Source organism: Canis lupus, chromosome 22, assembly GCF_011100685.1.
Source record: "Canis lupus familiaris isolate Mischka breed German Shepherd chromosome 22, alternate assembly UU_Cfam_GSD_1.0, whole genome shotgun sequence".
Taxonomy (NCBI): Eukaryota; Metazoa; Chordata; class Mammalia; order Carnivora; family Canidae; genus Canis; species Canis lupus.
The window spans coordinates 29578566-29593015 of NC_049243.1; the positions used below are offsets into that span (position 1 = coordinate 29578566).

Consider the following 14450-nt stretch of genomic DNA (forward strand, 5'->3'; position numbering starts at 1 on the left):
ATTGCGTAGCATAAAAATTTCCTTTATCCTTTAAATGTGGAATCGCTTCTCGGCCTTTTGGCTAAGATCAAGTGTATCCTTTAAATGTGGGAGATACAGGAAATTAACTCAAATCTGATGGTTTCTGACCTTTTTGAAGTTTTTAAAATACTAATTAATTTGTATATCTATTGCACAAGAAGCACCTGTGGTTGTTACTGAATGTAAATAAGCAAAAATTTGTTTAAATAAGGTACAATTCTACCACTTAGAAATAATTACTGTTAATGTATTCTATATTTATTCATATAACACCTATAGAGTTATAGTAATTGGTATACTTCATGTATTCCATAAATTACTTTATAATGAATATATTAAGTATTCTTTTTTTTAAAAGATTTTATTTATTTATTTGAGAGAGAGCAAGAGAGCATAAGCAGAGGGGAGCAGCAGAGGGAGAGGGAGAAGCAGGCTCCCTGCTGAGTGGGGGGGCCCAATGCGGTCCTCCATCCTAGGACCCTGAGATCATGACCTGAGCCAAAGGCAGAGGCTTAACCAGCTGAACCACCCAGGTGCCCCTACATTAAGTATTCTTTACAAGTAATCTACTTTCATGACATGAGTTTAAATTTCATATAGTTTTCTGTTTTATGGTTATATCATAATTTAACCAATTTCTTATTGGGCATTCGGTATGCTTATAATTGTTGCTATTACACCTAATGCTGTGAAACAATTCTTGCGTCATGTCTTTGTGTTCTTGTCATGTTGTCGTAGTATACATTCCTGGATCTGCACTTGGTGTGCTTTAGAGTATGCAAATTTAAGACTTCAAATATATGTCACAAATTACATTCTAGAAAGGTGGTATAATTTTATAATACCTTCAGTAATGTACAGGGTATGATAGATTCCTATGTCCTTAAAATATGGACCATTATTTAACTAAATCTTTGTTTAGCTTTTATATTCTGTCTTCTTTATAAATACAGTATAAGTGGAATCTGGTTTTATATATATGTATGCATATATATGTATGTATTATAAACGAAAGTGTATAATTTACACACATAGGAGTACATTAGTATATTGACATATGGATGGGGGTGGTCTGAAATCCATGAACTTTGATTGCCTTTCTATAGTCTTTTTTTTTTTTTTTTTTTTGGAAATAAACCATTCTGGATACTTGGGTGGTTTTCTGAATATCTCTGTATTTCATTATTTCTACTTAATATTCTTACTGTAACTTGGCTCTATATGGTGCAGAGGTGTTCCTTGGAGAGTTAATTATCAGAGTGTGTTGTCAGAGTGCTAACTTGAAAGTTGGTGCTTATGATTAGGTTAAACTCTATGATTGTTAGCTACTCTCAGGTATTTGATTGCATGCAAGCTAATTAGGTGATATTTTCCTTGTTTCAGATGAGTATATGGGTTCAGAGAGGTTATTCAACTTGCTTCAGATCACACAGTTCTTAGGTAATGAAAGTGGGGTGTGAATATACTTTTGTCTGACATGAGCCCTTTCTCTTTCCATTTTGCCATTTGCTGCCCTGCCCTCTTGACTGGCCCCATCCAGGGCTGTAGATTGTCACTCCTCACTGCTATCCATGTGTCTATAGGTACAATTCTTCTTTCTTCTAACTCACTGCTTCTAATCTAAGTTAATTTAGGAAGTTAATCACCAGATTGTGTCAGTGGTGAATAATTAAGTATTGGTGGCTCTGAGGGGCTGTCCTATGACCAGAAAGAATGGACTTTGACTTCGGTTTTGGATTTTCCTGGGACATTTTCATGCCTTTTTTGACTTTGGGTAGGAGTTCCCAGATAGATATTATTATGTTTTCACTAGTTGGGGGTCAGTGTTCATCTTTTTTTTTTTTTTTTAACATTTATTTTTTTTTTTTAGAGAGAAATCTAAAAAACTGTAAGTGGGGGTGGGTGGGCAGAGGAGAGAGAGAGAGAGTCCTCAGGTGGACTCCCCGCTTAGCACAGAGCAGGACATGGGGCTCGATTCCAGGACTCTGAGATCATACCCTGAACTGAAATCAAGCTGGATGCTTTACTGACTGAGCCACCCAGGTGCCCCTCAATGCTCATCTTGAGTTTATTTTGGATCTATTTGGGGGAAAATTCAAGAGAATTTGTGCTGCACAGGTTACTTGGGATAATCCATGAACCACTCAAGATTTTCCCCAAAGAAATGTACCATTCTGGATATGTTTTATTGCATTTTTAAATTATCTTTTACTTATGTGGCTATGAGGTCCCTGAGGGAAGAGCTTCTTGCATTTTTTTTTCTTTAGATCTCCACCCACTATCTAGGTAAGTGCCTGTAACAGAGACACTCAGTGAATGTTTAATTCATGAGGCATTATAGCCTTTCCGTAGATTAATGCTGTGTGCAGGAAAGGATCTTCTACTTCTTCTTGTGTTTGAGTGTGTTACCTCCTGGCCCAGGATCCTGCCCATATTTATAGAACCAGCTTATTAGAAACTAACTTCTGTTCTAAACATAACTGCTGTTCTGTCAATTAACAATTTGCTATAGTGATGTTGGGCATCATGGAAAAGTTGTGGAAGGCATACAGGAATTCTAGGTGGGCTGAAAACCTAGCAGTGGTGAGTGAGGACTGCAGGAGCCTGGCAGCTCACTTAGGGTTTAAGATCAGGGGCTTCCCAAATCAGATTTCCTACATGGTATTTCTTCCCTGAGTGGCAGGTGGAGCAAGGACTCCTCCTCACAGGTGGTGGATATGTCTCTAGGGCTGCTGGGATCACTGCTCAGTGCACTCTGCCCACACCCTTAGCTGTGGACCCAGTTTCAGGAGCTGTTCTTAGAAAGCTTTTTCCTACAGTGGCCTCCATATTCTCTGCTTCTCTGTCTTAAGGTCCCCTTTCTTCCCAGCTACTCTACTCTTGAGAGACAGGATCTGTAGACATTTTTCCAGTAGTTTTGCTAAGGAACATTGGTTGTGGTTAACTGTAGGTGGCCTTTATATGTTATAGCCTTAAGTGGGGGAGTTGTCTGTTTAAAGTCTGTGCATCTTCCATGCTTGTCTTTTGTCTCTCTGTTTCAGGATTTAATAGCATTCTCTATAGGATGTTTCAGTAAATGTAGCTCATTACACATATCAGGGCCAGATCATGAATCCATTTAAGGAGAGTCATGCCTTCTGCAATTTAGCATTGTCACGAAACTTGAGGAATTGAAGGATGGGATTGAAATTAATGATGTGCATAAATAGTTGATATTTCAAGTTTATATCTTAATCTCTTTTTATTTACTCTTGGTAGGCTAGATTGCCCATAGGATTTTTATAGAAAAGATGTTGGAAATGTAGCTTCTAACTACTGTTGATTACCCATAAAATTGTCCCACTACAGAAAACTCTCATTGTGTTTTTTTTTCTGTTTACATTTGTTCATACTAAAATGGTTAATCTCTCTCTTTATAATATAGAACCATGTGTAATTTCCTATATGGAATGACTTTCGATGACATACGTATATCTTTCAAGGATAACATTAGATGCACATTAATTAATCTCATGCTACATTTGACTTGTGTAGTAACTCTGATTAAGAGAAAACTAATGCCCAAATCTGTTTTTCAGGCAGTAACAGAGAAGAATTTTGAAACAAAGGATTTTCGAGCTTCTCTAGAGAATGGTGTTCTGTTGTGTGAGTAAGTATTTAAAGCAGTTAAAAAATAATTCAAAAGCAAAGATGTGTACGTGTGTTGTTAGTTGTCATCACTCCCTCCCCATGGCCACCATAGTCACAGATCTGTTTTCTTGGTAACAAGTGAGATTTGATCTCTGCAAATTGACACCCCTACAGTACCAGACAGTAGGAAGGAGTTATCAGTCTCTGCATCTAAAGATAGCATTGGTGAAATATATATTATTTTAAATTAATAAACAAGAAAGGTTCTGTTATTGCTTGATGGGCCAGTAGGGGTGGGTGGTTCAGGAGGAAGCCGTATTACATTGTACCAGCTCTCACTCTGAATATTTTAACATATGGAATTGCCTGGTTTAAAAGTTAATAGAAGACTTTTTTCCTCTTCAGTTAATAGTGATGCTTGTAGAACAAGTTTATGAAGTAGCAAATTTTTCTTTTAAGCTTTAAGTGGAGTCATTACATCTCCACAGTCAATTTGAGTCATGGACCATTCATTCAATTAATATATTATTAAAAATCAATATCCCAGGTTTTGGTTATCATAAGTAAACTAGGCTGGTGGCATGATTGATGGTATGAAGCCTACATCATGTGTCTAGCCCCACTGTTTTGTCCCCCACTGGGTGCATAGTGAAGTTAACCAGGTATGTGACCTTTGGAGGTGAGGGGGAGGCAGGCCCATGGGATGTAAAGATGAAGTCCTGGGTAAGGGTGCAGGTTGCAGAAGTGAGCAAATAAGTTATAAGAATGTCCTTGAGTATGCACCCACATTTTTGAAAGGGCTTAAGTACTGCAATCTAGACACTTATCACATAGGTATTTATGGAATCTGTCCACAAGTAAGCATTGGAAGTTAAATGTACTTGTATTTAGATGATTTTGATTATCCTTTTAAAGGAAGGTGGTTTGCGGCAAAGATTGGGAGCCAGAGGGCTTAGGTTTGATTCCTTGCCCCATTACTTTTGGACATTTGAGAAACTGACTTAGTGACTGAGCCTTATTTTCTTACCTGTAAAATGGAGATCAGCATATCTGATCTGCCCAACAGGGTTGCAGAATTTCATAATACATACATTAGGGTTTTTATAAACTATCTTTGTATAAGTTGTTGCTAGGAAGATGGCCATGTAGATAACAACCTCTATCTCACTAGCTCTATTGGTAGATGTTCAAGCTTTTTTGTCTCAGAGCAATGTTATTAATTGAGCCATATGAAGTTATTGATATCCAACCCTCTGTAACCTACAGAAATATCAATTGCATATGGTTCTACTTAATACATAGCAGAGCTGATATATGAAGAAGGGCCACAAGTAAAGTTTAAGGAGTGTTTCTTGTCCACTTCTGATGTCACATTTAGAAGTGCCATTACCAAATATGCTTAAACTAATTCTAGTAGAACACATGGTCAGTCTAATTGGTTAATGTTAGGAAATTATATTAATTTGAAAACTATAGAATTTAAGTGTGTTCTAATGCATTCAGAAGATGGAGGGGGGAATGATGATTAGAAAGATGCATGTGATTTGAGAACTACCTTAGCTATGAGTATGGACTGTTTAGAAGTTTGCAGCAAGTTAACTTTTTTATTGCAAGCTCCACAAGTCAGGATAAGTGTTGGGTATGAAGTGTGCATATGAAGCACTGAGTTGTTTGTGGACATGTGAGAGTATATAACCCACATAGGTGATGTTTTCAAAGAAATCACTTTGTGGCTATATACTGCCAGTGATAAACTATTTAAATCATTTTTAGGGATCTCTTTTTTGGGGCATTACCTCTATAACAAGATCATTAAACATATTTGTGTGACACTTAGGTTTCTTTTTATTTAAAATGCAATTTATGCAACAGCCTGGTGTCTCAATGATTTGAGGTGATTTGTAAAAGCCATACCCAACCTGAGAAGATATTCAGAGTTGATGAAAAACTGTTTGGACCACAAGCAGTACTGTTAGATTAAACACATAAGTTCTACCTTCAGAGCAAACATTGGATGCATGTTTAAAGATACTGTGGTTTTAAAAAAATGACTTTAATTCACAGTTTCCAAAAACTCATTCTTAGATTGTTTCCTAGCTGGAATAATACCATTTAGGGATTTTGTGCATTACTAGATTTTTTTTTTTTTATGATAGTCACACACACACACACACACACACACACACACAGAGAGAGAGAGAGAGAGAGAGAGAGAGAGAGAGAGAGGGGCAGAGACACAGGCAGAGAGAGAAGCAGGCTCCATGCACCGGGAGCCCGATGTGGGATTTGATCCCAGGTCTCCAGGATCGCGCCCTGGGCCAAAGGCAGGCGCTAAACCGCTGCGCCACCCAGAGATCCCTGTGCATTACTAGATTAAGTCTAATCAGTATGTCCGGAACCCAGTATTCTTTAAATTCATGTTTTCCTAAAGTAGCATAAGTAAATATTAAGCTATGGTAATTGGCAGTTGTTTTTACTGAGAGACATCAAAACCCTGCATATTTGTATTAAAAAAACCCTTTCTTAATTGTAAATCACACTGTTTACGGCCACTGGTTAATGAAGCATATTAATCTCAAAGGTGCAATGTTGGGGGAAAAAGCCTATAGATAACTCTATTCTGTATACATCTGTAGCTGAAGAAAGCCTAGCTGGTTAGTCTATAAAATGATTAAGCAGGCATCACTGTTTGATCATCTCCACCTGAGCTATAATGCCTACCAAGAAAGCAAAATCTGTCGTTAAGAGTCTGGTATTAAAAGTCCTGACTCTTAAATTAATGATAAATATAGTAAGCCATCTGTCTTTGAAAATATTTTACCCCTGAGAGATCTCAAGTTTTAGCTGAAATATGATTAGGATATTTTAAAACTCTGAATTCATTTTCTTACAGGAAAAGACTGACTTCTGCTTGGTTCACTGCCAGGAAAATGGATTCTTGTGAAATACGGGGTCTGCTTGTTGCTTCTTAAACATCTCTAGGCATCCTAGTTCATTACTATGATTAAAGAGTTTTCTGATTATTTTATCTAATTTCAGCAGTCTTTTTATCCGTTAGTCATAGTTTATCCTTTTTGAGCTGGCATTCTGAAATAGTGAAGTCAAGAGTTAGAGGAAGTGAGCTTATTATAGCTTCCACCCAACTGGCAGTGTTCTGACATTTCAGATAGTCTAAATTGGGTATAAACTCTGCACTGGGGTTTTAGACCAGATATATACCTGCATAATGAGATAATGTTGCCTTTTATTCTGATTGACTATTGAACTTAGTATCTTCTGTTAATCATTTTAGTATCATTTAGTTTGATTGTGAGATCTAATTGAGTTGAGTGGTAAAGAATACTCTGCTGGTTAAAGTCTGTTACAGTAATTCTTTTACTATATAACTTAGACCTGTAATCTCTCTTGTCTTTACTAAACAGTGAGATGGGCACAAAATCTAATTTGGGATTTTTTCAAATTAGTAAAAGGATTGACAAGAGTTTGTAAGGTGACTTCAGCTCGGTTTTTTTGTTTTGTTTTTTTTTTTTTAAAGATATTTATTATTTATTCATGAGACACACACACACACACACACACACACACACACCCACGGGGGTAGAGAGGGAGGCAGAGACACAGGCAGAGGGAGAAGCAGGCTCCACGCAGAGAGCCCGATGTGGGACACAATCCCAGGTCTCCAGGATCAGGCCCCAGGCTGAAGGCGGCCCTAAACCACTGAGCCACCTGGGCTGCCCCAGCTCCTTGTTAATTATTGATAGTATTCATTAATCAGTCCTCTATTGGCAGTGTTTATTAGTGTTCATAAGGACCTCTATATTTTTAAAAATATGAGATTTGCCACTACGTAAATATCCTCAACCTTTCTCACTCTGTGGTTTTAGGAGAATCACTTCTCTTCTCTAGACATATTTGGTTGAGGCATATCTAGCTAGTGATAGGAGTTAGTAATTTCACAGTTACTCATTTTATGATTGCGATCTTGGAAATACGAAAACAAAACATTCTTTATTCACCTTGTGAAGTAAGAAGATATACTTGAAGATAATTTTATTGGGTGTGTCTCTGGTTAGTCACTCTATACTTCCCATCCCTGGAATATTGCCAGTCTGCTCTATCCCAGGTCAACCAGCCATGCCTCAGAAGTTTACAAGTGAGCCATGTCTCAGAGGTTTAGGTCTTTTTGAACTTGGCACAAATTATTAAGAAAACTCTTCTCACACTGTTACCGGGCTTTCTTTTCTATGGTTTACAGCTTGGAAAGAGTGAATCAGGATATTCACCTATTTGATTTGAGAAATTCTGTTTTTATTTATATATGCCACGGGACCACTACACTATCTACATATAACATTTTGTTAAAGATGTGTTCAATACAAGGAGAAAAATTATTTTGAAAAAGATTCCTGTTAATTTTCTATGGGATACTTGAGTGATTGTTTTAAGATATAGGACAAAGAACTTTGTCACTTCTCATTCATGCAAGAGGGGTCTGTCTTTTGTTAGAAATGGAGACTTTCATGCATCGAATGGCAGTGATACCATGTGAAGCCCAGAGAAACTTCTTTAATGAAGCCTTTTTTCTTAGAGTTACTTCTGGTTTAGAATTTCCTGAGGAGGATAGTTGTTTTTCTACATCTCTCTAGCATGCCAACACTATTCATTGATTCCCAACCATATTATAGCCATTTGCAATATAAGTAATAAAAATGATTTTTCTGGGCTCCCTGGGTGGCTCACTCAGTTGAGTGTCCGACTACTGGTTTTGGCTCAGGTCATGATCTCAGGGTCATGAGTTAGAGCTCTGCAACAGGCTCTACGCTCAGCAGAGTCTACCTGGGATTCTTTCCCTTCTCCCCGCTACCCCCGGTACGCCCCCCGCCCCCACCTTGTAGGCAAGTGTTGTGCACATGTGTGGTCTCTTTCTCTCTCCCCTCCCCCCTTCCCCTCCCTCTTTCAAGTAAATAAGTAAATAAAATCTTTAAGAAAATTTTAAAAATTATTTTTCTTCATTTACAGTAATATAAACTTCAAAGTTTCTATACTATTTGATAACCTAGTAGTAGGCAAATGAAGATGCAAGTGTTGCGTTGATAAAGACAATCTGAAAATTTTAAGCTGTTTTCTCTGCATGTTTGCATTTTGTGGTTGCCAATCTGTATGTTCTATTTTGAAAATTTATAGTCAGTTTTTTTCTGTAATTTGATACCTACATATAACAAAACATCATTTAAAAATAGTTTATTAAGTTGAAACCTGGCTTAGCAAATAAACGATTTAAAAGTTCACCTCTATTATAATAGTCATGTTGTACAGACTCATGGCAAATTTTGCAGAAGGTTTTTCGTATTGAGGCTTTAGTCCTAATTCATAAACCTGGCAGGTACCGTCTACAGGCCTTTCCTGCCCTGAATATAAATTACTAAGAGGAGAACAACCAGCATTTCAGTGATAGGACCTCTGAGAAAGAAATGAGAATGATGGTCTAATAAAAATAAAAGGAAGTAATGTGTATGCTAGATGTATGAAATATGAGCAATTTTATTAAAGTTGATCAGCAAGAAGTTATACTGAAGTCTGTTTTAATGTAATAAAGGCTTTCAGGTAGGCACATGGAAAACAGTGTGTTAGCTGTGAAACAATCATAGTATGGTAATTCTGGTCAGTGTATTGAGAAGTAAGTTAAATAAATGAATATTATAAAAGCAAATATATAATGTATCATATCAGTTAAAAATAGAGCAATTGCCTTATATGAGAGACTTAATCTCTAGAGTTTCTTATATACTAACAATTACCAGTCAGAAAATTAGATGGGATCCAAGGAGTTAAAAGCAAGTAGTGACAAAGTTTAGCATTCTTTAGAGAAATGTGTGAGACTTTTACCTTGGATATTGAAAATGTAATGGTAAGCTGTAAGAATTAAGAGATGAAATGGTAAGCTATATTTCTACATAGGGTAATAGATGTCAATTAATTTATAATTTTAATCCAGACTCATTAAATCTAGTCAGGCTTCTCTTAATAAGTGTTATTTTAACATTCATGTGGAAGAATAAGAAGATAAGAATAGGAAAAGTTCTAAAAATAAAAATATCTGTGAAATGAGCTTGTCTCAACCATAGAACATGTGACAAACATGACAAAGCACAGTAATTAAATTTTATGGATTGGAAAAAAATAAATATTATGGATTGCTTTGTAAATGTGCATATTAATACAGGAACAAGGTCCAAAATACATTCTTACACATAGGAATTTATGATAAAGGAGATATGAAAACACACAAAAGAGATCAATCACTCAGGTCATTGTATTGGGATAAGTAATTGTCTAAGGATGAATTTGTAAGCCCACCAAATAGCCAAGGTAAAAATAATACAAAGCTGAAAAAATAAAATTGAAGAGTTAAAACCTTTCGAGGCAGTTTAAAATTCTAAGTTTTGAAGGAGTGAGGGAAAAATAAATAAATTTAAATCCATATTAAATATTCTAACAACATTCTGAGAAAAATACATTAAGCAAAATGACTTAAACATTATCTAAAGTTCAAATACACTGGTGAGATACACATTTGGAATAGGAAATGAGTAGACAAATGAGCAAAAGATGTAACCAGATACTTCACAAATAAATAAACTGTGGAATAAGTGCTGGAAATAAGGAGTAAAATCTTCATTTTCATTAGTAAGAAATAATTATGCTAAAACCAGATACTATTTTTTTTTAATATTTTTATTTATTCATGAGACACACACACACACACACACACACACACACACACACACACACACAGAGGCAGAGACACAGGCAAAGGGAGAAGCAGGCTCCATGCAGGGAGCCTGACATGGGACTCCAGGATCATGACCTGGGCTGAAGGTGGCACTAAACCGCTGAGCCACCTGGTCTGCCCCAGATACTATTTTTAAGTTGAAGATGGTAAATAATTTGAAATGTTACAAAATGATGGCATATTATGGCAAAATGGTATATGTTCAAAATGACCAATTGAATGTAAACTAGTACAGTTCTGAAAAGCAGTGTTAACAATACCTGTCAAGTAATTACATGCTAGTTTTTTAGTTAATATAATCTGTATGTTAACTTACCATGAAAATTACAGGATTTTCCCCAATAATCTTTCCTCTTGAGAATAAAAAAAAAAAAAGATTACAAAATGGGGGGACTATGTATAAAGATTTTTCATAGTGGAAAATATAAAAAATACCTTAAATATCTATAATGTGGTTGATAAAATCAGTGAAATCTTGTATACCCCTTAAGAGTGGTGGTTATAAAGTTGGCAGCTCTTAGGAAGATCATGCAGCTGATGCGCAGAGGGACTGGGCTGCTGCAGTTCTATCCTACCAGGAGGTGGGCACATGAATGGTGCCTGCTGAGGCAAAAGTAAATTGATTCACTTGGCCAAATTCCTTGCCAGACAAGTATTAAGAGTTTGACGCTGATGTTTTTATTTCTAGAAACAGAATGTAGGAAGCTTTAAGGAGCCAGGGATGAAGAGATGCATACAGACAAACATTAGAAGCATTTTCATAGTGGCAAAAATTGGAGTGAACCCAAGTCCATCTATAAGAGAACAACATAGCACTCTGATTTGTTTGCAGGGGTGGAGAGGAATTTAGAGATGTTACTTAAGAGTAAACAACAGAACCAGGACAGGAACTCAGAGGCCCCTGCTAGATGCTTTTTTGCTATTGATGTGGTATTGGGAAATGTCCTGTTTGAGTGAGCTCCCTTAGTGCTCTAACAGTTGAGGTGGTTTAAAATAAGAGGAGTCTGTTGTCAGACGACTCAAACTTTGCTCGACTCACTTCATTCAGAATGCTTCGGGCCTAACAGGCTAAGTAAAAGTCCTGTCATAATAAAACTATAATCATGAGGTGTATTAATACTGACCTGTTGCTCTTGCACACACTTTCCCATCTTAGCACTCATTGTTAACTATTTGTGCTATAGTCTAACTCTACACTATACAAAATTACCACAGGAATTCTAGAAACTAAACTTATATTAATTTTACTACTGATCTTTGAAAATATTAAAGTGACCATAAATGCTTATATTGAATGCTTTTAAACTTTTTTTTTAAGAGAAGGGGGGGGGTGTGGAGTGGTGGGGGGCGGGGAGGGAGGGAGGGAGGGAGGGAGGGAGAGAGAGAGAGAGAATATGAATATCTTAGGCAGGCTCCACACCCAGCACAAAGCCCAATAGGGCTCAGTCTCACAAGCCTGAGATCATGACCTGAGCCCAAACCAAGAGTTGGACGCCTACCTACTGAACCACCTAGGCACCCCAAATTTAAAAATTTTAAATTTTATATGCTTCTTACTTTACCCAAGGAAATGTGATCATTAATTACTCAATGTGGTTTTTATTTTAAACATATTATAGCTTATGGCTTTAAATGGAGGTAATAATAAAAAATCTTAGTAAGGAATTTACTTAAGATAACTTGTCCAAATTAATATATCTGATAGTTTATTGGTCAGCATTTGACAGGAGAGACAACATCAAGGTTTGACTTGTCTGGCAACAGAAAACCTAATAGAGGGAGGTATCCTTGTTGGGAACAGCCTAAAATGATTTCCCACATCTGAGTGAAACTAACGGTTAACATTTTTCTAAATTTATTTCTATAAAGAAGACAGATTTTAGATCACAGAAAAACTTCTGTATTAAATGTTAGCTAGCAGGTGTTTTTGCAGATATTTTTAAAGCACCTACACAATACCAGGTACCTCGCTAATAAGTGCTAGGAGATATTTGGAATGAGAGAATATCCTTGTACTTAGCAGCTTCACTGTGTCCTTAGTGCAATGCTCTGTCTTTACTAAGCATTCAGGTGTTTATGGGCAGACTTGCATCTAGAAGAAAACTAGGCAAAGGAAGAGGTGCTAAATAACAGATAAAACAAAAACCACTTCTTTAATTTGTAAAAACAAAACAAAACAAAACATAATATCTTCATTATGTCTTTAAAAAATTTAGTTACCGATAGGAAAATTTGATTAATGTGGGGATATATATTTAGAAAATGTAGTCAACAGAAAGATAATAGAAATATGTATGTGTGATTGACCAAATAATTCATAGGTTAGAAAGTTCACTTTCAGTGTATTGATAAGCTCTTTGAGGTCAATGTCTCTAGGACATTTGGAAAAGATCTTTGGAAGTAGGAAATTGAAAGGTGTACCTGCTGAAGGGCTTTCTGATAAAGGGGAAATGAGGTTTGGCATTTGGAACTAGTTTCCAGAGACAGAGCACCAAATTCTAGTTCTCATTGAAACCATTTTTAACTGAGCTAGATGTTACATTGAACTTTATGTACAGTTTTCTTGGAGTGTCACCTCTGAGTTATGTTTAAAGTCAGGTCACATTCACTGGTGACAAGGTTTCGGAACAGAGGCAGCCTTCTAGCATCTATTATGTAATTAGCTCCCTTGGAGGGAGTGGGCAGGATGTTTTGGAGAGAAGAAAAGGAAGGAGACAACAATGAAGGAATGAGCTGAAGAAGAGGGATTGCAGGCTTTTGCCAGTGTGGTCTACCACAGGAGATAGCAAATGACTAGGTGTTTTCTGTTCTGGTTTTAATCTTACCAAAAGAGCAAATCTCTGATATGCTAACAAAGCACACAACTAGGCTTATGTCATGGCCTGAGGGAAGGCTTGGGGAGTAGAGGTATAACTACACATAGGATTAGAGGAACCTGTGGGCTTGCAGGCAGATAAATGGTCCCTGACTGTCTCTACTTCTTTGTGCACAAAGACATCTGTTATATGGTTATCATGTTATATGTTATATGTTATCATGTTATCATGTTATATGATTCTTGAATAAAGCCAGTGACCTCAAGTGAGTGTTGTCTTTACAAATTCCACATGTGTAATTGAAGAACCCTTATTATGTAAAGAAGTTCTATTTTTAAAAGAGAGTATTATCTCCCTTGTGTGGCACTTGTATTTTATTTGGTATAAGACTATGCTCCAATTTTTTTTTTTTTAGATATCCTTAAATTTCACAGAAGTTTAGATTTTATGAAATCTACTTTCTTCCCTAGAAGAAATATCCTAAAAGTTTTTCCTTTAATTGGATGTGAAAATAATTATTCATGATTCATAATTTGATTGGAAGTTCAGTATTTGCCAAAACCATATGTGCATTTTCTCCATGCTGTAATGCTTAGAAGTGATACCATTTTAACCCTTGATAGAGTAAAACAGTGTTTTTCTCTAGTGACGCAACTTTTACAGGGTAGTTCTGTGTGTTAATCAGAGTGTTGTTTTTGCCTTGTGGTTATTTCTGTGTTTATACACGTACTGGGAGGCTCAGGAGTTGAGAAGGAAACCAATCTGCAGTGTGTATGTTGTTTTTAGGTAATAGCTGTGGAACCTTCTGGTGAGGGAGGAGTCAACTCATTTTTGGGATACATCATTATCTGTGCTGGTTCCTTTACTTCCTTCAATTCTTTACTTCCTTTTGCCGAATTGATTGAGTATAGGCTATGTTGTTACTCAATCCAAAACGCGTTTTTAAAAGATGCTCTTGGTATTACTAACACTGTAATATAAAAATGATAAGTGAAGTAAACAGGTAAATTGAATGATCTGGCCAAAGTCATCAGTGACTCAAATGGGTGGAGGAGGAATTTATGACACTCTTCCTCCAGAAAAGACAACTGATGCCAGACTCTCCTGGCGTTTGATAAGTTGGCCCAGCTCACTTTAGTCTCTAACTTTTTATGTCACTGAAAGATTATATTTTAAGATCCAAGTTACTG

The 14450-nt window shown here is 36.5% G+C and overlaps 1 protein-coding gene across 16 annotated transcripts in view; it reads left to right on the forward strand.

The window, feature by feature from the left end:
• The window catches only part of LMO7 (LIM domain 7), a 197361-nt gene that overhangs the window by 65277 nt on the left and 117634 nt on the right, over positions 1 to 14450 (forward strand). For all 16 annotated transcript variants that reach the window (XM_038569778.1, XM_038569762.1, XM_038569765.1 and 13 more), the window contains one exon: positions 3600 to 3670. In XM_038569778.1, coding sequence (XP_038425706.1) covers positions 3600 to 3670 — 71 coding nt within the window. The remainder of the gene's footprint in view (positions 1 to 3599; positions 3671 to 14450) is intronic.